Below are 19,962 nucleotides of genomic sequence, written 5' to 3'. Positions count from 1 at the left end.
CAAGTTCAAGCGGTTCTCCTGCCTCAGCCTCCCGAGTAGCTGGGATTACAGGCATGCACCACCACGTCTGGCTGGCTAATTTTGTATTTTTACTAGAGACGGGGTTCCTCCATGTTGGTCAGGCTGGTCTCGAACTCCTGACCTCAGGTCATCAGCCTGCCTTGGCCTCTGAAAGTGCTGGGATTACAGGTGTGAGCCACCGTGCCCAGCCTTACCACACTGTTCTTTTTTTTTTTTTTTTTTTTTTTTTTGAGACAGAGTCTCGCTCTGTCGCCCGGGCTGGAGTGCAGTGGCGCAATCTCGGCTCACTGCAAGCTCCGCCTCCCGGGTTCACGCCATTCTCCTGCCTCAGCCTCCGAGTAGCTGGGACTACAGGCGCCCGCCACCGCGCCCGGCTAATTTTTTGTATTTTTTAGTAGAGACGGGGTTTCACCGTGGTCTCGATCTCCTGACCTCGTGATCCGCCCGCCTCGGCCTCCCAAAGTGCTGGGATTACAAGCGTGAGCCACCGCGCCCGGCCTTACCACACTGTTCTTAAGACAGATGATGATACAGTCACTTGACAGAAAAACTGGGTGCAAAATATGTGGCTTTGATTTAGAGGCTGACTGAAATTAAAGCTTTCTTTCTGAACTTAAACCTCAAAGCTATAGGTAAATTTTTTTTTTTTTTGAGGAAGAGTTTTGCTCTTGTTGACCAGACTGGAGAGCAATGGCATGATCTCAGCTCACCGCGACCTCCGCCTCCCAGGTTCAAGCGATTCTCCTGCCTCAGCCACCCAAGTAGCTGGGATTATAGGCATATGCCACCACGCCCGGCTAATTTTGTACTTTATAGTAGAGATAGGGTTTCTCCATGTTGGCCAGTCTAGTCTCGAACTCCCGACCTCAGGTGATCTGCCTGCTTCGGCCTCTCAAAGTGCTGGAATTACAAGCATGAGCCACCATGCCTGGCACAGCTATAGGTAATTTAAACAAAATAGGTGAAAAAATTTCTAGCAAAAAATGGACATAATTTAGTCTTAAAACTCAAGCAGAATATTGAAACATTTACAAATAGAAAAAAGCTCAATGCATTCTACAGAATAAAAATGTCCAGTCTTTTCCTATATAGTTAAAGCCAGTGATCCCATTTTTATTAATATCTGCTAAAACCCATGCAGCAGTTTGTAGATGTAATTATTTACTCAGGAATCCTAAGACACACAAAAAAACTAAATTTTAAGCAGCTGTTTCAAAAAAGACTATACACACATAAAATAGGATTACACACTTTAATCTGATTGACATTGAGGAAGTAGGGAGGACACGAAAGAAATTTAGTTTTAGCTCTGCTTTATGCATAACCAGATGCTCCTTTTCTAAAAAGTATATTGAGGTTTTAAAAAACACATTTATCAGAATACTTCAGGAAACCATACTATGTGTAATCCAGGAAATACACTATTTGCAGAATAGGAAAATCATCACTGGCAACAAAAGATTAAAACAAAAATAAAGCACCAGGGTTCTGAGCAGTTCTAAGGTGAGTATATCGGCAGAAATAGCGTAAATGCTCTTGACTGGTTGCTATGCAAACATGCTAATGAGGACTGGTCCATGTCTTATAATTTTTTTTTTTTAACATGTTTCTTTGGAAAAATGGCAATATTGAGTGGAAGAGAAGCTGTCCTTTTAGACACCCAGCTTATTGGCCTGGGTGAGAACAACTTTGAGAACTGGCATGAAAGCAGAGGTCTCACTGAAGTTGCTGGTGCTAACTATGTGGGTATGCATGGTCAATCCTTCTGAGTAGTTTCGAGTTTCAATGCTCCTTGCGATGTTGTGTAAACCACTGGTGATTGTTGGTGAAAGCTGAAACAAAAGTAGAACCAAGAGAAAGAATTAAATTAAGGGAGAATTTCCCATGAGATCCTCCACAAACATTAAACCCGGATATTTAAGTGGAATTTGAAACAAACATTATAAAAATATATAAACCACTTAGCATTTCTAGAAAGTTTCTTGAACCAAGCAACAGTTATCAAGTAGAACCACAACAAAATGATTTACATAAATAAGTTATTTATGAATTATACATGTATAAGCCAGGTATTTTGTTACAGAAAAGCAGCCCGATTTCCTCTCCAAACTGAAATGCTAATTTCTCTCTCCACTTAAGAGAGCCTCAGAACTTTAAAAAATTCTCCTATGCACAAAAAGGAGATTAAAGATTCTTAATCATAATATCTCAAAGGAAGGGCCCAAATTTACTAATTCTTACCTGCTTTTTATAATCCTGTCATCTCTTGAAAGTATAAAACCTGTAGTTTTTTTTACTATGTCATTACTTGGCATAGGTGTCCATACTTTACAGAAGACTTTATTTGGATTTTTTTTTTTTTTGAGATGGAGTCTCACTCTGTCACCTGGGCTGGAGTACATGGTACGATCTAGACTCACTGCAACCTCCGCCTCCCAGGTTCAAGCGATTCTCCTGCCTCAGCCTCCTGAGTAGCTGGGACTACAGCTGTGTGCCACCATGCCCAGTTAATTTTTGTATTTTTAGTAGAGACAGGGTTTCGCCATGTCGGCCAGGCTGGTCTCAAACTCCTGACCTCAGGTGATCTGCCTACCTCAGCCTCCCAAAGTGCTGGGATTACAGGCGTGAGCCACCATGCCTGGCCTATTTTGATCTCATTTTTTAAAAAAGTTTTAATATATACTCATCTAGATGTATACACTAATTGTATCTCTTTTTTTTTTGGAAATGCGATCTTGCTATGTTGCCCAGGCTGGTCTCAAACTCCTGGGCTCCAGTGATCCTCCTGCATCAGCCTCCTGAGTAGCTGGGATTACAGGCATATTCCACTGTGCCCACCAAGAAGACTTTATTTTGGATCAGTCCAAGGACCACACTACTTCCACTGTTATATCAACTTTCTTTAGTTTGGTTCTCATGAGAGAAATGGTTATTTTCATCTGATGGAACTGAGGGTGGGGAATGGGGTAGAGGAATGCTGAAATGGAAAAAATAAAAAGAAAGTTCCACTTCTTTTTTTCCTCTCCTTTCCTAGTGCTTTCATTAATAAAACAAGACAATTTTAGAAAAGAATGGTGAGGTGGGGACAAGAGAACAAACATAGTGAACTGACTTCTTACTCTTGGCTATCTTCATAGTTACAGCACATTACCCTATTCATCTTGTGGCGACATTTGGCTTTGCTTTTGTATAATGGCTATCCTAAAAGAAAAGGATCAAGAGTCTTAGACTATGAGAAAGATTATAGATTTAGTCCCTGGAAAACAGAGTATCTGCATACTCTTTGATTTCTTGTAAGTGGGCCATATAAAAGGAACAGCAGAAGGTCAGTCACCTTATGGCCAACACAGGCCAGTTTGTATTTATACTCGTTATGAGAGGGTTAAAACGTCTCTCTCACCACACATACACACACACACACACACACACACACACACACAGCCATATCCCCTTAACCCCAGTGAGTGGAATTTATGATTCAGACACAGCCATGCCCATTCTCTAACTGTCATGACAATTTTGCCCCCATGCATACTAAATGGGAGTGCTGATAAGACAACTGTTTTACTAGCAACTAGGAATAAATGATTATCATAAATCCTTTTTCTCCAAAACTTACTGTCTGTTCCCTAAGTTTATCATACAGAAACTCCAAACGTTTGCTGGCATCATCTAGCTTCCTCTTGGTTTGCTGCAGGAAAGAAAAAACAGATGTTATATTTTAACATTAACTTTTAACCTAAGAACTTGCCTTATCTCATTGCACTAAACCTTATACTTAAAATGTTTAATGGCTTCATTTTATAAAGAAATGGAGGTAACTACAACTAACAAACTTGAACAGATTATGGCCGGGCGCGGTGGCTCACGCCTGTAATCCCAGCACTTTGGGAGACCAAGGCAGGCAAATCATGAGGTCAGGAGTTTGAGACCAGCCTGGCCAACATGTGAAACCCTGTCTCTACTAAAAATACAAAAAATTTGCTGGGCGTAGTGCTGGGCACCTGTAATCCCAGCTACTCGGAAGGCTGAGGCAGGAGAATTGCTTGAACCCAGGAGGCGGAGGTTGCAGTGAGCTGAGATCACGCCACTGCACTCCAGCCCAGGTGACAGTGCAAGACTCCGTCTCAAAAAAAAAAAAAAAAAAGAAAAAAAGAAACTTGAACAGATTATTAGAACAGAGATCAATCATCTATCAAGGGTGGAGGGTGGAGGGTGGAGGGGACTAGGATGAGGAAAGGATGAGACTTCCTTCCAGTACACAAAAGAGTACTGATTAGATTTCATATGAACTGCAACTCACTTGATAAGGTATATATGCATGTTTGCTTGCACTATATTCGCAAGCATCAGGAGGCAGCAATGGGTCAGTGTATCACAGAAAAGAAGGTCTAAGTACAGTTATTGCCGATTATGGGTGGTAGAAGGCAAACATATAGGTGAACTGTGGAATCTTGTTTTAACCTTTCAAAAATACTACTCAAACACTTAGTTACATTTGTTTAATCCTGCCTTTTTCTAAGCCTTTAAAGCACCAAGAAAGAAAGAAAACTATCTTTTGGCAGCTTAAGATTACTGAGGGAAGTAGTAAAATACATTATTAAATTAAAAAGCTTTTTTTTCTCTCTACCGTAGTACCGTAAAGTATAATCAAAGAAACTATTCTAAAACTAAAACTAACAGTTTTAAAATTACATGATTAACTTAATGTTCTACATCATACCACAGCCTTATGTTAGTTCAATATTTATTGACTGCTTATTATGTGCTGTACCAGGGACAAAGTCTTGTATGTCATGCAGCTCATATCCCACTGGGTGAGAAAAGATACTAAATGAACAATATATTGCATGTCAGATGGTGGTAAGTGCTATGAAGAAAAGTTAATAGAGGAAGGGGGCTAAACATGTTGGGAGTTGGGGGTAATAAAGAAAAGCCTGATGGCTAATGGGACATTTGAGCAGAGGCCTTGAACTTGGGAGGAAACAAACAATGCAGATATGTGGAGGAAGAGTTCCAGGCAGAAGGAGCAGCAAGTATAAAGTCCTGACGCTAAAGTGCTCTTGGTGTGTTCAAGGAAGGAATGCCAGTGTGCTTGGAGAAGAGAGGGGAAGAGACAGGCCATCAAGGATGCTACATACCAAGTTGTGTGGCAAAATTACTTTGTGCTGTTTAGACATAAAGTGAAAATAAGATACATCCATGCTATAAAAACTATTCCAACTACTGATTAAAATGAACTTTTGCGGAAAGGAAACCTTACAATCCTTGCTCAAAGTTAACCTGGCCGGGTGCGGTGGCTCATACCTGTAATCCCAGCACTTTGAGAGGCCGAGGCGGGCGGATCACCTGAGGTTGGGAGTTCGAGACCAGCCTGACCAACATGGAGAAACCCCGTCTCTTCTAAAAATACAAAATTAGCCGGGCGTGGTGGCACATGCCTGTAATCCCAGCTACTAGGGAGGCTGAATCTCTTGAACCTGGGAGGCGGAGGTTGCAGTGAGCCGAGATTGCACCATTGCACTCCAGCCTGGGCAACAAGAGTGAAACTCCATCTCAAAAAAAAAAAAAAAAAAAAGTTAACCTTATCTAGCTACAAACAGGGGCCCTACCCCAACGGGGCAAGGGCAGCTGGGCAGGCAGGATATTAGAACTTCTTCCCCAACTAATTACAGAAATTATAGGAACACTTTGTCTTTTATGGTTCTCTACTACCCAGAGCTCCTCGGTATCCAAGAGGAATACGATGACCGAGGGAAGGGTAAATTAACAAAAAATGTATTGAGTTGGGCCATGTATTATGTGTCTTCCCAACCTCTCTATACTGACTCATGCCTGAAGAATTGGCGTTTTGTCATTCTTATTCAGATGCTTCCATTTTTGAATGACTATGGCCTGTCTATTTAGAAGTGTGCATAAGGGCTAGCATGTATCTGGTTATCAGCTTCGTCTGCTCTCTTGTTTCCACCTTGGTCTTCCCATCACTCCCAGAATGTCAAGCACTGAGGTTTATGTTAACTGCTTTCCTGATCCTTTCAGTACAGAAAATGGCTTTCCACAAAGCCACTGACCAGCAGAAGGCTGCACATATTAATACTCAATGTCTGATGAACAATAAGACCTAGAAGTTGTTTTCTCATGCAGACAAGTAGCCAATGATTAAAAATATTCAATGTATGCTAGCAGAAAATGAAATTTCACTTAAGACTGGCTTTGTGGAATGTTTATTGTTGCAGTACAGGGGTATCCTAAGTAAACTAAGTAAAATCAGTTGCTTTAAATGTAAATATGCCTCCGATATCTAAAACATTTAACTATCTTTAACATCTCTGCAAAGCTTTAGAAGATGATCTATCTACTTTTAACAATTTCAATATAAGCTCATAAAGAAATCCCAAATCTGAGTTTCTTGCATAGCATCATTATGCTCCATTTATGTGCCAAATACAGTTTTGTTGATGACAGGCATTATAGCTTGGTGGTTGAGAGCACGAATTCTGGAGCCAGACGGTCTGGATTTGAATGCTGGCTCTGACCTGAAGTGTTACTTAACTGCTCTTTGCCTTACTTTTCTTGTCTGTAAAATAAAAATGACAAATCTATCTGCCATAGGTTATTGTGAAGATTAAGTACATTTATATATAAAAAGCAATTAAATATATTTCTATATGTAATGCAAACTATGTAAGTGCTAGCTTTATTACTTTTGTACAAACTTTTTAGAAATATACCTTGTAGGACTTCAAGCAATAATTATAGAAGAACTCCATAAAGGATTCTTTTATTTTATTTTATTATTTTGAGATGGAGTCTCTCTCTGTCACCCAGGCTGGAGTGCAGTGGCATGATCTCGGCTCATTGCAACCTCTGCCCTCTGGGTTCAAGCAATTCTCTTGCTTTAGCCTCTCGAGTAGCTGGGACTACAGGTGTATTCCACCACACCCAGCTAATTTTTTGTATTTTTAGTAGAGACGGGGTTTTGCTATGTTGGCCAGGATAGTCTTGAACTCCTGGCTTCAAATGATCCACCTACCTCGGCGTCCCAAAGTGCTGGGATTACATGCATAAGCCACCATGCCTGGCCAAGGATTCTTCTAATTAAGCAAAATATGATTAAAAAAAAAAATACATACAGGGTCTGTTGCTGATGAAAGGCAGCGCTGAATAAGATCCTCAAATGTGGTCTTTAGAATGAGGTGCTCATCTGGAATAGGTTTCTTGGTAATTTTTTTTGTTGGCAAAGACTGCACATGCTGGAAGAAACACACCAAAAACTGATCAGAAATGACCAGAAGCTACGTTATATATGCAATCTTGAATCTATGTGATAAACAGAAACCGACAACCTTGTACATAGACCTATTCAAAATCAAATTAAAATTTAATGTGTGAAATCACTTACGATAAGTAAAAATAAAAACCAGATATCTAGTACAAAGTGTAGGCACTCTTCTTACAGTTTGGATTTTCATATGCAGGACTGGATACAAAGTAGTTGATTAATTTAGGTAACGTATGTTGGTCAATATTGTTTATAACTGATGGGAAACTAAGTATGTGCCAGCAGAGAATAAAAACAAGGCACTGGAAAACACACTCGGCTGGTTAGAATGGCTGCTTGCTCTGCCTGTTGGCTCATTTACGTGTATGCTGGCATTCTTCTATTCTTTGTTTTACTCTTAGAGGTTGTTAACTGTGCTGTGATCAAAACTGCAAGATTAAGCCAAAGATTAAGAGAGAAGACATCCCAATGCTGCTGAGTATACAGATGAAAGAACAAAGAAGAAATGTTTAAGTTTTATTAGTTCATTCTTTCACTCATTCAAAAAATATTAGGCAACTATGTACCAGGCACTGGCTATGCACTACTGGTGAGCCAATACAGAAATGATCTCAGTTCTCAGGGAGTTTACAGGCTAATGGAAGAGGCACAGTTTAAAAACATCATCAAAGTATGTAAAATAGCAACTGCAGTACGTTAACACTTAGTGGAAACAAAAGATGCTATAACTGAGATTTGACTGAAGGAAACGGAAGGCTCTCTTCAGGAAATTTTACTGGAAGGACAAAATGGAGTTGAACAGTTAAGTGAGGAAAAAAGAGCATTCCAGACGAAAGGAATAACATGTACAAAGGAAGGATCATGGTAAAAGGGAGCTAAAAGGCCAGTATAGCTGGAGGAGAGAGAACAAGGAGTATGAACTGAGGTCTTCCAGACAATGTTGAATATTTTGGTCCTTATCCTGAGAACAATGGGAAGCTGTAATGTTTTAGGCAAAGAGGAAAAAAGGCCAAATTAGAGATGGATCAAAGTAGGTATCGGCAGACCAATTAGAAGGTTCCTGCACTGATGAAGATTAGAGATGAAGGTAGCATGGACTACAGTAGAAATGTGGAGAAGAAAGGATTCAAAAAATATTTTGGAGTAATATCGACAAGACTTGGGGAGATTTAAAATAGAGGTTAAAGGGAAAAGTGTATAAAGATGATCCCCAGGTTTTTGCCTGGATTCCACAGAAAAGATTATGGTGCCACTCACTGATAACAGGAAACAAGGAAAGATGACTAAGTTTGGCAGGAAGAGTATGAATTAGGTTTTGGACATGCTGAGGTTGAAGTGCCTCCAAGACATCCAAGTAGGCAGGCAGCTGGCTATATAGCCTGGCTGAACACTATGTATCTTTCTCTTTTGATGGTAACTAAGGTTCAGGTCTAGGTGAGTACAGCATGAGAACCCAGGTCTAAACAAAGATAAGTGGCTGAGTAGCTTCCCAAAATAACACAGGCTTGTAATCTTTTTTATTTTTTTTAAATACAACTCTATAATTAATTTTTATTTTTTCAGAAAACCATTTCTTCTCATCTTTGTCAAAATGTTTTTATAATGCAACTCTTAATGTTTAAAAATTCCTTAGGCATATTATCTTTTTTTTTGAGACGGAGTCTCACTCTGTCGTCCAGGCTGGAGTGCAGTGGCACGATCTCAGCTCACTGCAACCTCTGCCTGCTGGGTTCAAGCAATTCTCCTGCCTCAGCCTCCCGAGTAGCTGGGACTACAGGCGCACGCCACCACGCCCAGCTAATTTTTGTATTTTTAGTAGAGACAGGGTTTCGCCATGCTGGCCAGGCTGGTCTCGAACTCCTGACCTCAGGTGATCTGCCCGCCTCGGCTTCCCAAAGCGTTGGGATAACAGGTGTGAGCCACTGCGCCCGGCTTCAGGCATATTACCTCTTAACGGTAAAGTATACTCTTGTGACAAGAGATACAATCTTTACAAATTTGACTTCAATGAATCAAAGACAGAAACAGACAGCAGAACTAGTTTTTTTACTTGGGCAGGAGTTTGTTTCATCTTCTTATATTGAACTTTGATCTAAGCTCTTCTCTCATGAATAGATCAAAATACTTAACTCTATGTCTAAGTGTGTTATGTAGAAATGTGTTAAATTTTTCAATATGCAGGACTTTGCCAACTGGCTGTTTGTGTGTGAAAAGCAAGTAAAAAATGTTTATCTCTATCTGAAGATAAGGCTGTATTATTAGCTTTTATATATACACATAAAAATATATAACTCACTACATTTTTATTTTCTATTTTAAAGAGAAAAATCTTTGGAAACAGCTTTTGCTTAGCAACCTCATGCAGAGATGATTTATCTGATTTTAAATTATGGCTACTGACTAAGCCAAGTTATAGTAAACAAACACTCTCAAATGTATAACCTTCTTCTAGAGAAGTTTGTATGTGGCCATGTAATTGAAAAATAATATACATACATGATCAATCTTAAAAAAAAAAAGTTACTATTTTTTGTTTAGGTTGTCTAGATGTTTAATAATAATCATGTAATCATAAAAGTTAGCACATTAAAGAAAATATACTGAAACACAGCCATCTTCCCATTCCACTTCTACAAATTTACTGTTACCTGGAAGGTATTTCCAATAGGAGCCCCTGGGGCACCTTCAATGTTGGGCTTTGAAAAAGATGGTGGCATGCCTGTTTGACCAAGAGGTTGCTGTATGCCATGGAAGTGCTGGCCACCTGGAAGATGTGGCTGTGGGAATGAAGACTGGCTTGACAGTGGTACTGGAGCTGAAGGCTGTTGCTGCAGCATCTGTGACTGGGGGTCACCCAACGGGTTCATGATTGGTGATGTGATGGGAACAGGAGGCATGAAGTTTTCAGGCATCTGTTAAAAGATGGAAATGAAAGACACCAGGAGTAAGAACAAAAACAATAGCAACATTTCTTCAGCTTAAAATAAGGGAGTTAAGTTATACCACAGCTAAACAAATTTTTTAATAGCAGTAGAATACTTTTTTCAAATGAAATTTTATGCAGAATAAAGTAAACAAAGTAAAACATAAAAATAGAGCTGATTTGGCTAAGAGGGATAGGGAGCTCAAACCTGGACTTCTTTGTCTCCCTTTACCCTCCCATACTTATCCCCAATAAAGGGGAGCTAAAACCATGGCTTTTTTTTTGAGAGAGAGTCCCGCTCTGTCGCCCAGGCTGAAGTGCAATAGCGCAATCTCAGCTCACTGCAACCTCCGCCTCCCGGGTTCAAGCAATTCTCGTGCCTCAGCCTCCCAAGTAGCTGGGATTACAGGTGCGTGCCACCACGCCCAGCTAATTTTTATATTTTTAGTAGAGACGGGGTTTGACCACACTGGCCAGGCTGGTCTAGAACTCCTGACCTTGTGATCCACCCACCTCAGTCTCCCAAAGTGCTGGGATTATAAGCACCATGGCATTTTTGAAAGAGGGTATCAGGTCTGGAGAAATGTATGTAGCAATACTGGAATCAGAGGTGCCAAGTATGCATGTGCGTGTATGTGCACATGTGTTTAATATGATCAGAATGTGATACCTAAGTAGACATTATTTGGCAATTCTATCACACTAAAAGTACTAAATTCAGTTTCTGATTAATACTAACCTAAATATTGGGTTTCTTTCCTCATTTAATGCCTCCTAATTTTATATTATGGCCTCTCATTAGTATAGTTGGGGAAAGAGGTCACTAGGAATTTTTTTAAAAGTAAAAATGGCTTGGGCAAAAAGCAGCATCTTAATTTGTGCTCTAACAGCTCTTAACAGTCACTGAGATCTGTATAGCACTCAGCCACAAGGCTATTTCACTCATACTATACATGATAGAAAAAGTCCAAAATTTAATGGCCAATTCATGATTACTAGTAGAACCCAAAGACCAAAGTAACTCAAAAAAAAAAAAAAAAAAAGAAAGCAACCCTGAAGCCTGAAATTTCCTACTTTTTGAAAGAGGCCTGTTGGGAATGTATATCTTGCCTTCTAAAGGGGCTTTAATTTATATCACCATCATCAGAACAAGGTTTTGATGATCCTGTTTTCTAGTTCCTTTCCTTCCCTCCATGGATTAGAAGGTGCATGTTGAAATACACTTTAAATACATCACTCAGTAAGCTTCGCCTTTAAAAGGATCAGTGAAGTATAGTGTGTTCCAAGTGGCTACGTGGTTAACATAACATCTGTAGGCCATTGGATGGACATCTTTTTCTAGTACCTTCTTCTTTTTGGGTACTCTGTTCAAAGCTGGAGGGTCATTCCAACCATTCTGAGGACCTATAACAGATAATAGAGAATGTTTTCCTTTAGAATCCTGAAAGGAAAAAAATAAAACTGAATCGATCACCTAATACTTCAAAATTCTGCCTTAACCCCGAAATAACTGTCACAAAGGTTTTACCAGCCCAGTGTGGGGATCACTATGTAGCCCTGGATTCTCACACTCACACCTCTTAATAGGAACAAGGCCTTCACTTGGTAGGTAAGATATCTTGACACTGTTTCCATTTAAAGTGAAAGAGTGTGCTAAATTTAGGGTGGTGAAGTTTTTATTTATACTGGTGTATGACTTTCAAAGATCAGTTTACTATTCTCTCCTAATAATGAAAATACAAAGTCTGCTAAAAAACAAAACCAAACCAAAAAAAAAAAAAAAAAACCAGGCTTCTGATATATTCAACATATAAAAAAAGAGAATAAAATTAGCAATCTCCTATTTGCCAACAAGGCAATTCAACATGAGCAAATCATCTATTCTAAACATGGTAGAAATATTCTTAAGAAAAAAGCAGACTCCAACTATGTAACACTAGTAATTTTTATCATCTTTGCCTCGGGAATTATAAGCAAAGTAAAAAAGTGTATTCAAATATCTGTGTTAAGATTTTTAACGTCATAAAAAAAAATTTGCAGGCTGATAGCAAATATAAAATTAAAATATTACCAACTGTAGTAAATTTTCTCTAAAAAAAAAACATGCACACTAACAAATCAAAAAACCCTGTTATTTCAAAGTGAAAAATGAACAACAGTAGCAGAACTTATTAAGTATTTTAATGCCAGTATCTTTAAAGAAAAAAGGAATACAAAGTGCTAGAAATAAGAATAATTTCTAAATCACAATTAATTCTTTTACATTTCACTAAGGGTGAGTTTTGATATCCTCTATAAGGAACCAGATACTTGCTAAAGAAACTTTTGTGTATGTATATATGTAAAGACAAAAAATTATTCCCTTTCCAATAAACGTTCTTTCAATATTTTAACTTGTACTTGTTTAACTGATATACATATTAAGTCACAAGAAAACTGTCAAACCAAAGTCATAGAAACTTTAAAAAATACAGATCTTCAACTAACCACCAGCGCTTACTTGTCTTGATTTTAAAACAGAATTCAGGCGAGGTGCAGTGGCTCATGACTGTAATTCCAGCACTTTGGGCTGAGGCGGGTGGATCACTTGAGGTCAGGAGTTCGAGACCAGCCTGGCCAATATGGTGAAACCCTGTCTCTACTAAAAATACAAAAATTGGCTGGGTGTGGTGGTGCACACCTGTAGTCTCAGCTACCCAGGAGCTGAGGCAGAAGAATTGCTTGAACTTGGGAGGTGGAGGTTGCAGTGAACCAAGATTGTGTCACTGTACTTCAGCCTGGGCGACAGAGCAAGACTCTGTCTCAAAAAAAGTAAAAAATAAAAATAAAAAAATAAAAACAGAATTCATTTCTTAGAAGTTTACTAGGAGACAGAAAATCAGATATGGCTCAAAACAGTCAAGAGTTAACCACACAATATTAACTCATACGCTGCTTTCTGATTAACAAATTCTTAAACTTCTGGTTCTACATAGATTAATCATTCAAATCTCTGCAATCACTTTCTAGTCTTACCCATAGCTCAAGACAGTCTTGGCATAGTTGTTTTCTTTATTTCTATATAAAACAGACAGCCTTTATAACCAAGCTACTTGTGTAATCACGTAAATTCAATCAGTTGTAAAATTTGATTCAATTAGGAAGTCAAAGAAAAAGTATGATCCTGATCAGATGTGGGATATCATCATCTTTGAAGTTCACATGCATTATTGTTAATGTCCATTCATTAATTGTATTCAATTATTCAAAGATTTCCAAAGGTATATTTTACAACCAATTCACCTTCCAACATAGGTGCCTGGTCTTGGATAGACTGGTTTTCTGTAGACAAAATGTAAAAATTACTTAACAGTGTTTACTGAAGACATTCTAAACTTTACTCATTTTATAATTGTTTCTTCTCCCTTCATTAATCCCCAGAAAGTGTAAATTAATTTAATAAGAGAACAAAACTTACTTTTTAACCAAGTCATGTGAAATGTCTTCTAATTAAGAAAGTAAGTAGTTTTTTGACAGAAGGAATTTATTTAAGTTGTTAGATCCAATTAACTCTTAAACATCACTTTTTTCTTACTGTTCTTTTTTAAGAGAAAATTTTATCCCTTCACATTTAAAATAACAATGTTTCCCTAATTGTTTGCATGGATTGTTTTTCTACTATTTAACTAATGAAGCTCAGAAATATCACTGAGGGGATAGCACTTCCTAGCATATTCACCTAATGTGTCTATTTTGGTATTGTTCAAAGCTGTGAATCCAAATCAGCTATGGATCTTGTTAAATCGCAGATTCTTATTCATTAGGTATAGATAGAACCTTAGATACTGTCTTTGCAGCCATCTCCCTGATGATACGAATGCTGCTGGTCCAACACCCTCTTGAAGTAGCAGGGAAGTGGAGAAATGGGGTGATTTCTACACATCCTACAGACTTCAACCCGCATTTGATAAGGATAAACGTGCCTATCCTAGCACAGTGGTATCATTTTTCACTGCTGGATTTAGGAGGCCCCAGTGGTCTGTACTCTGCAGAAACTGTAATTTCTGGGGTCACGCTGTGCATATAAATGAGAATAGGCCCAGCAAATAATGTAACCACCTCATATGGTCCTTTCTGTAAGAATATACAGATTTATGAGTGAACTCCCATTCACAATTGCTACTAAGAGAATAAAATACCTAGGAATACAACTTACAAGGGATGTGAAGAACTTCTTTAAGGAGAACTACAAACCACTGCTCAAGGAAATAAGAGAGGACATAAATGGAAAAACATTCCACACTCATGGATAGGAAGAATCAATATAGTGAAAATGGCCTTACTGCCCAAAGTAATTTATAGATTCAATGCTATCCCCATCAAGCTACCACTGACTTTCTTACAGAATTGGAAAAAACTACTTTAAACTTCGTATGGAACCAAAAAAGAGCCACATAGCCAAGACAATCCTGGGCAAGAAGAACAAAGCTGGAGGCATCACACTACCTGATTTCAAACATTACTACAAGGCTACAGTAACCAAAACAGCAAGGTACTGGTACCAAAACAGATATACAGACAAATGGAACAGAATGGAGGCCTCAGAAATAACACTACACATCTACCAGCATTTGGTATTTAACAAACCTGACACACACAAGCAATGGGGAAAAGATTCCCTATTTAATAAATGGTGTTGGGGAAAACTGGCCAGCCATAGGCAGAAAACTGAAACTGGACCCCTTCCTTACACGCTATATAAATTAACTCAAGGTGGATCAAAGACTTAAATGTAAGACCTAGGACCATAAAAATCCTAGAAGAAAACCTGGGCAATACCACTCAGGACATAGGCATGGGCAAAGACTTCATGTCTAAAACAGCAAAAGCAATGGCAACAAAAGCCAAAATTGACAAATGGGATCTAATTAAACTAAAGAGCTTCTGCACAGCAAAAGAAACTATCATCAGAGTGAAAAGGCAACCTACAGAATGGGAGAAAATTTTTGCAATCTATCCATCTGACCAAGGACTAATATCCAGAATCTACAAAGAACTTAAACATATTTACAAGAAAAAAGCAAACAACCCCATCAAAAAATGGGCAAAGGATATGAACAGACACTTCTCAAAAGATGACATTTATGCAGCCAACAGACATATGAAAAAATGCTCATCATCACTGGTCACTGGAGAAATGCAAATCAAAACCACAATGAGATACTATCTCACGCCAGTTACAATGGCGATCATTAAAAAGTCAGGAAACAACAGATGCTGGAGAGGGTGTGGAAAAATATGAACACTTTTACATTGTTGGTGGGAGTGTAAATTAGCTCAACCATTGTGGAAGACAGTGTGGCGATTCCTCAAGGATCTAGAACTAGCAATACCATTTGATCTAGCAATCCTATTACTGGGTATATACCCCAAAGATTATATATCATTCTACGATAAAGACACATGCACACGTGTGTTTATTGTGGCACTATTCACAATAGCAAAGACTTGGAACCAACCCAAATGTCCATCAATGATAGACTGGATTAAGAAAATGTGGCACATATACACCATGGAATACTATGCAGCCATAAAAAAGGATGAGTTCATGTACTTTGCAGGGACATGGATGAAGCTGGAAACCATCATTCTCAGCAAACTATCACAAGATCAGAAAACCAAACACCGCATGTTCTCACTCATAAGTGGGAGTTGAAGAATGAGAACACATGGATACAGGGAGGGGAACGTCACACACCGGGGCCTGTGGGGGGCTAGGGGAGGGATAACATTAGGATAAATACCTAATGTAGGTGACGGGTTGATGGATGCAGCAAACCACCATGGCACATGTATACCTATGTAACAAAACTGCATGTAACCCAAAACTTAAAGTATAATTATAAAAAACAAACAAACAAGAATACACAGATTTGCAGACTGAGCACAAGTCTCCCAGAAATCACTACTTCTTATAGGAAACCAAAGTTTCTAGCAGTAGACAAGAGAAAAACAGGCTGACAACATAGCAATCCCAATTGTCAAATACTTAGGGTCAGGCCAGGCCTAGCCTCAAATCAAGGGTATGCAATGTCAGTATGTGAGACATATAACTTATGTGGATTCAGCTATCATTAATTGATGAGGGAGGGAGGAGAAATTAAAATTGTGATTTCATTCTGCAATTAAATAGGCAGTAAAAGAATAGAAAAAATATAGTGAGTTCAATTTAGTTTGAACTCTACTGAAGAAGCACATGTCCCAGGGAAACTGTGAGGCAGGAGAGGTAATCCCACAGTTTGAAATCTCATTGAGTAGAGTGCAATTCTAATGTTTACTGACAGATGTTTTTCATACAAGATATAAATGCAAGCCAACTTTTTCATCTGGGGTTTAACTGTAAAAAGGATCAAGGATAATTGACTGTAAGTGATTTTCTATTTTTATCTTAAATGATGACTTTACAACCTAGCTCTCCATGTGAGATATGACTGCATAACACTATAGTTCATAAATGCCTGGTGAGTCACTGTGTGTGCATTCCAATAGAAGACTGACCTGATTCCCAACTACTAATGCACTCTCTAGCACCAGGCTTCAGCTTCTGGCTGAGAGAGGTAGTATAATACAAACCTGGAAGTATTGGAAATACACTGGGCTTGACCCTTTAGTCAGGTCAAAACAACATGCCCTCTTCCCCTTCCTCATGAGAAGAAGGTACAGAAGATGAGGACTGCTTTTAAGCTGTGGGTGTTAAAGCTTGGGAGGGTATCCAGACTTCACCAACTATTAGCAGCACAAAAAAGTCTGTGGAACTATTTTCTTATGTCCCCTTGGTAAAATGACACCAAATCATAATAAAATCAAATTCCAAATTAGGGGTAAAACCGAATAGAATCAGAACCAACAAGCCTCTCAGGAGGAACAGTCAGTTGGCTAGCCCGAATAAGTTAAAGGAGGGTGGGGAAGGTCTGCTGAATAGAAGGCAATATTTTATAATTAAGTACCCCTCTCCCAAAACATATGCCTAACTCCACTCCTCCTAACCTCAAACCATGCAATGTATTAAGCCATGTGTTTTAGCAAAACCCCAACAGTCCTTTTATTAATTTAACGTACAGTTTTGTCTCAATTATAATTCTAACCGCTTTCAATCCTTTTTGCTTTTATAGATTTAGATTTAGTGACTTCTTTAAAAAAAACTTCTCCTACTCAAGGATTTTATTTATTTATTTATTTATTTATTTAATTTATTTTTGAGAGGGAGTCTCGCTCTGTCACCCAGGCTGGAGTGCAATGGCACAATCTCGGCTCACGGCAACCTCTGCCTCCTGGGTTCAAGCAATTTTCCTGCCTTAGCCTCCTGAGTAGCTGGGATTACAGGTGCTCACCACCATGCCTGGCTAAGTTTTGTATATTTAGTAGAGATGGGGGTTTCATCATGTTGGCCAGGCTGGTCTCAAACTCCTAACTTCAAGTGATGTACTCACTCTGACGTCCCAAAGTGCTGGGATTACAGGTATGAGCCACAACTCCTGGCCTAAACATGACTTTTTACAAACAGTTTAACTGATCTCTACTTTATAGAGACATCCTTTAATAGCGACAGGACATAAAACGAGCTACATGAAGAACATAAATATCTACAGAAGACAATACCATGGAGATTCATTATGGATGTGAAAAATGATACTCTTGGTCAACACTTAAAAAAATATATCAACACAGTACATTTTAACCTTGAACAGAAATGTCTCAGAAAACTGAAGAGGAGATAATCCTCCCTATCCTTTTTTAACTCTTTCAAAAAACTATGAAGTGGGGATGAATCTTTTACTCTTTTTAAAACATGACATGACTTTAAGGGCATGGAAAAATGGTTCACGGTGTAATATTAAGAAAAAAGTAAGCTCAGGCATGGTGGCTTACACCTGTAATCCCAGTATTTAGGAGGCTGAGGTGGGTGGATCACCTGAGGTCAGGAGTTCGAGACCAGCCTGACCAACATGGTGAAACCTCGTCTCTACTAAAATACAAAAATTAGCTGGACGTGGTGGCACACACCTGTAGTTCCAGCTACTTGGGATACTGAGGCATGAGAATTGCTTGAACCCAGGAGATACAGGTTGCAGTGAGTCGAGATGGAGCCACTGCACTCCAGCCTGAGTGACAGAGTGGAACAAAAAAAAAGGAAAAAGTAAGATGTAAAATTATGTGTATGTGTGTGTTTGTGTTATGATCCTAATTCTTTAAAAATGCATGCACACAATGAATTACTACTTCAAATCCATTAGGATGGCTACTGAAAAACAGAAAACACAAGTATTGGCATGGATGTGGAGAAATTGAAACCCTCGTGCATTCCTGGCGGGAATGTAAAATGGTGCAGCTACTGTGAAAAACAGTGTGGTGGTTCCTCAAAAAACTAAATGTAGAATTACTGTTTGATCCAGCAATTCCACCTCTAGGTATATACACCAAAAAATTGGCTGGGCGCGGTGGCTCACGCCTGTAATCTCAGCACTCTGGGAGGCCAAGGTGGGTGGATCACGCGGTCAGAGTTCGAGACCAGCCTGGCCAATACGGCGAAACCCCATCTCTATTAAAAATATAAAAATTAGCTGGGCGTGGTGGCACATGCCTGTAGTCCCAGCTACTTGGGAGGCTGAGGCAGGAGAATTGCTTGAACCCAGGAGGCGGAGGTTGCAGTGAGCCAAGATCACACCACCGCACTCCAGCCTGGGCGACAGAGTGAGACTCCATCTCAAAAAAAAAAAAAAAAAAAACAATTAACAGCAACGACTCAAACAGATATTTGCACATCCCTGTTCACAGCAGCATTATTCACAATAGACAAAGTGTCTTATCGGCAGATGAATAACAAATAACAAATGTGGTATATACATACAATGGAGTATTACTCAGCCTTAAAAAAAATTCTGATACATGCTAACGGAGTATTACTCAGCCTTAAAAAAAATTCTGATACATGCTACAACATAGATGAACCTGGAAGACATTATGACATTCAAAAAAGCCACACACAAAAGGACAAATGTTGCATGATTCTACTTACATAAGGTACCTAGAATAGTCAAATACATAGAGACAGAAAGTAAAACAGTAGTTACCAGAAGCTGTGGGGAACAGAAGCTATTATTTAGTGGGTACAATGTTTCAGTATGAGATGACAAAAAAGTTCTGCAGGGATGGCTAATGGGTACAAAAATATAGTTAGATAGAACTGAATAAGATCTAGTTGACATCACCATAGGGTGACTACAGTCAACAATAATTATTGTACATTTAAAAGTAACTAAAAGAGTATACGGACTGTTTACAACACAAAGAATGACAAACGCTTGAGGTGATGGATACTCCAATTACCATTTACCCTGATGTGATCATTATGCATTGTATACCTGTATCAAAATATCTCATGTACCTCAAAAACATACACACTCACTATGTACCCCCAAAATTTTTTTAAAGTTTTGCTGGTTGCAAAACAATATAAATGTACTTAATGCCCCAGAGCTGTACCTTTAAACATGGTTAAAATAAGTTTTATCATATATATATAAATATATATACATATAAATATATATGTACACATATAAATATATATGTACATATATAAATATATATGTACATATATATAAATATATATATGTACATATATATAAATATATATGTACATATATATAAATATATATATGTACATATATATAAATATATATGTACATATATATATTTA

At 38.6% G+C, this 19,962-nt stretch overlaps 1 protein-coding gene across 37 annotated transcripts in view; it reads right to left on the bottom strand.

Moving 5' to 3' along the window:
* Positions 1-1,259: 1,259 nt before the first annotated feature.
* The window catches only part of SEC31A (SEC31 homolog A, COPII coat complex component), a 76,685-nt gene continuing 57,982 nt past the window's right edge, over positions 1,260-19,962 (bottom strand). For 31 of the 37 annotated variants that reach the window (XM_055297126.2, XM_055297120.2, XM_063610295.1 and 28 more), the window contains 5 exons: positions 11,572-11,630; positions 9,952-10,215; positions 7,155-7,274; positions 3,641-3,712; positions 1,260-1,853 (listed from right to left, as the gene is read on the bottom strand). In XM_055297126.2, the coding sequence (XP_055153101.2) occupies positions 1,674-1,853; positions 3,641-3,712; positions 7,155-7,274; positions 9,952-10,215; positions 11,572-11,630 (695 nt within the window). In that variant the 3' untranslated portion in view covers positions 1,260-1,673. Of the gene's footprint in view, positions 1,854-3,640; positions 3,713-7,154; positions 7,275-9,951; positions 10,216-11,571; positions 11,631-13,508; positions 13,548-19,962 lie in introns of all 37 variants that reach the window. The other 6 variants (XM_063610286.1, XM_063610287.1, XM_063610280.1 and 3 more) reach the window with 2 other exon arrangements.

The sequence above is a fragment of the Symphalangus syndactylus genome, chromosome 10, assembly GCF_028878055.3.
Source record: "Symphalangus syndactylus isolate Jambi chromosome 10, NHGRI_mSymSyn1-v2.1_pri, whole genome shotgun sequence".
Classification (NCBI taxonomy): domain Eukaryota; kingdom Metazoa; phylum Chordata; class Mammalia; order Primates; family Hylobatidae; genus Symphalangus; species Symphalangus syndactylus.
Note: the sequence above shows the minus strand (reverse complement) of the source record. Positions and strands in the feature narration are given on the sequence as shown.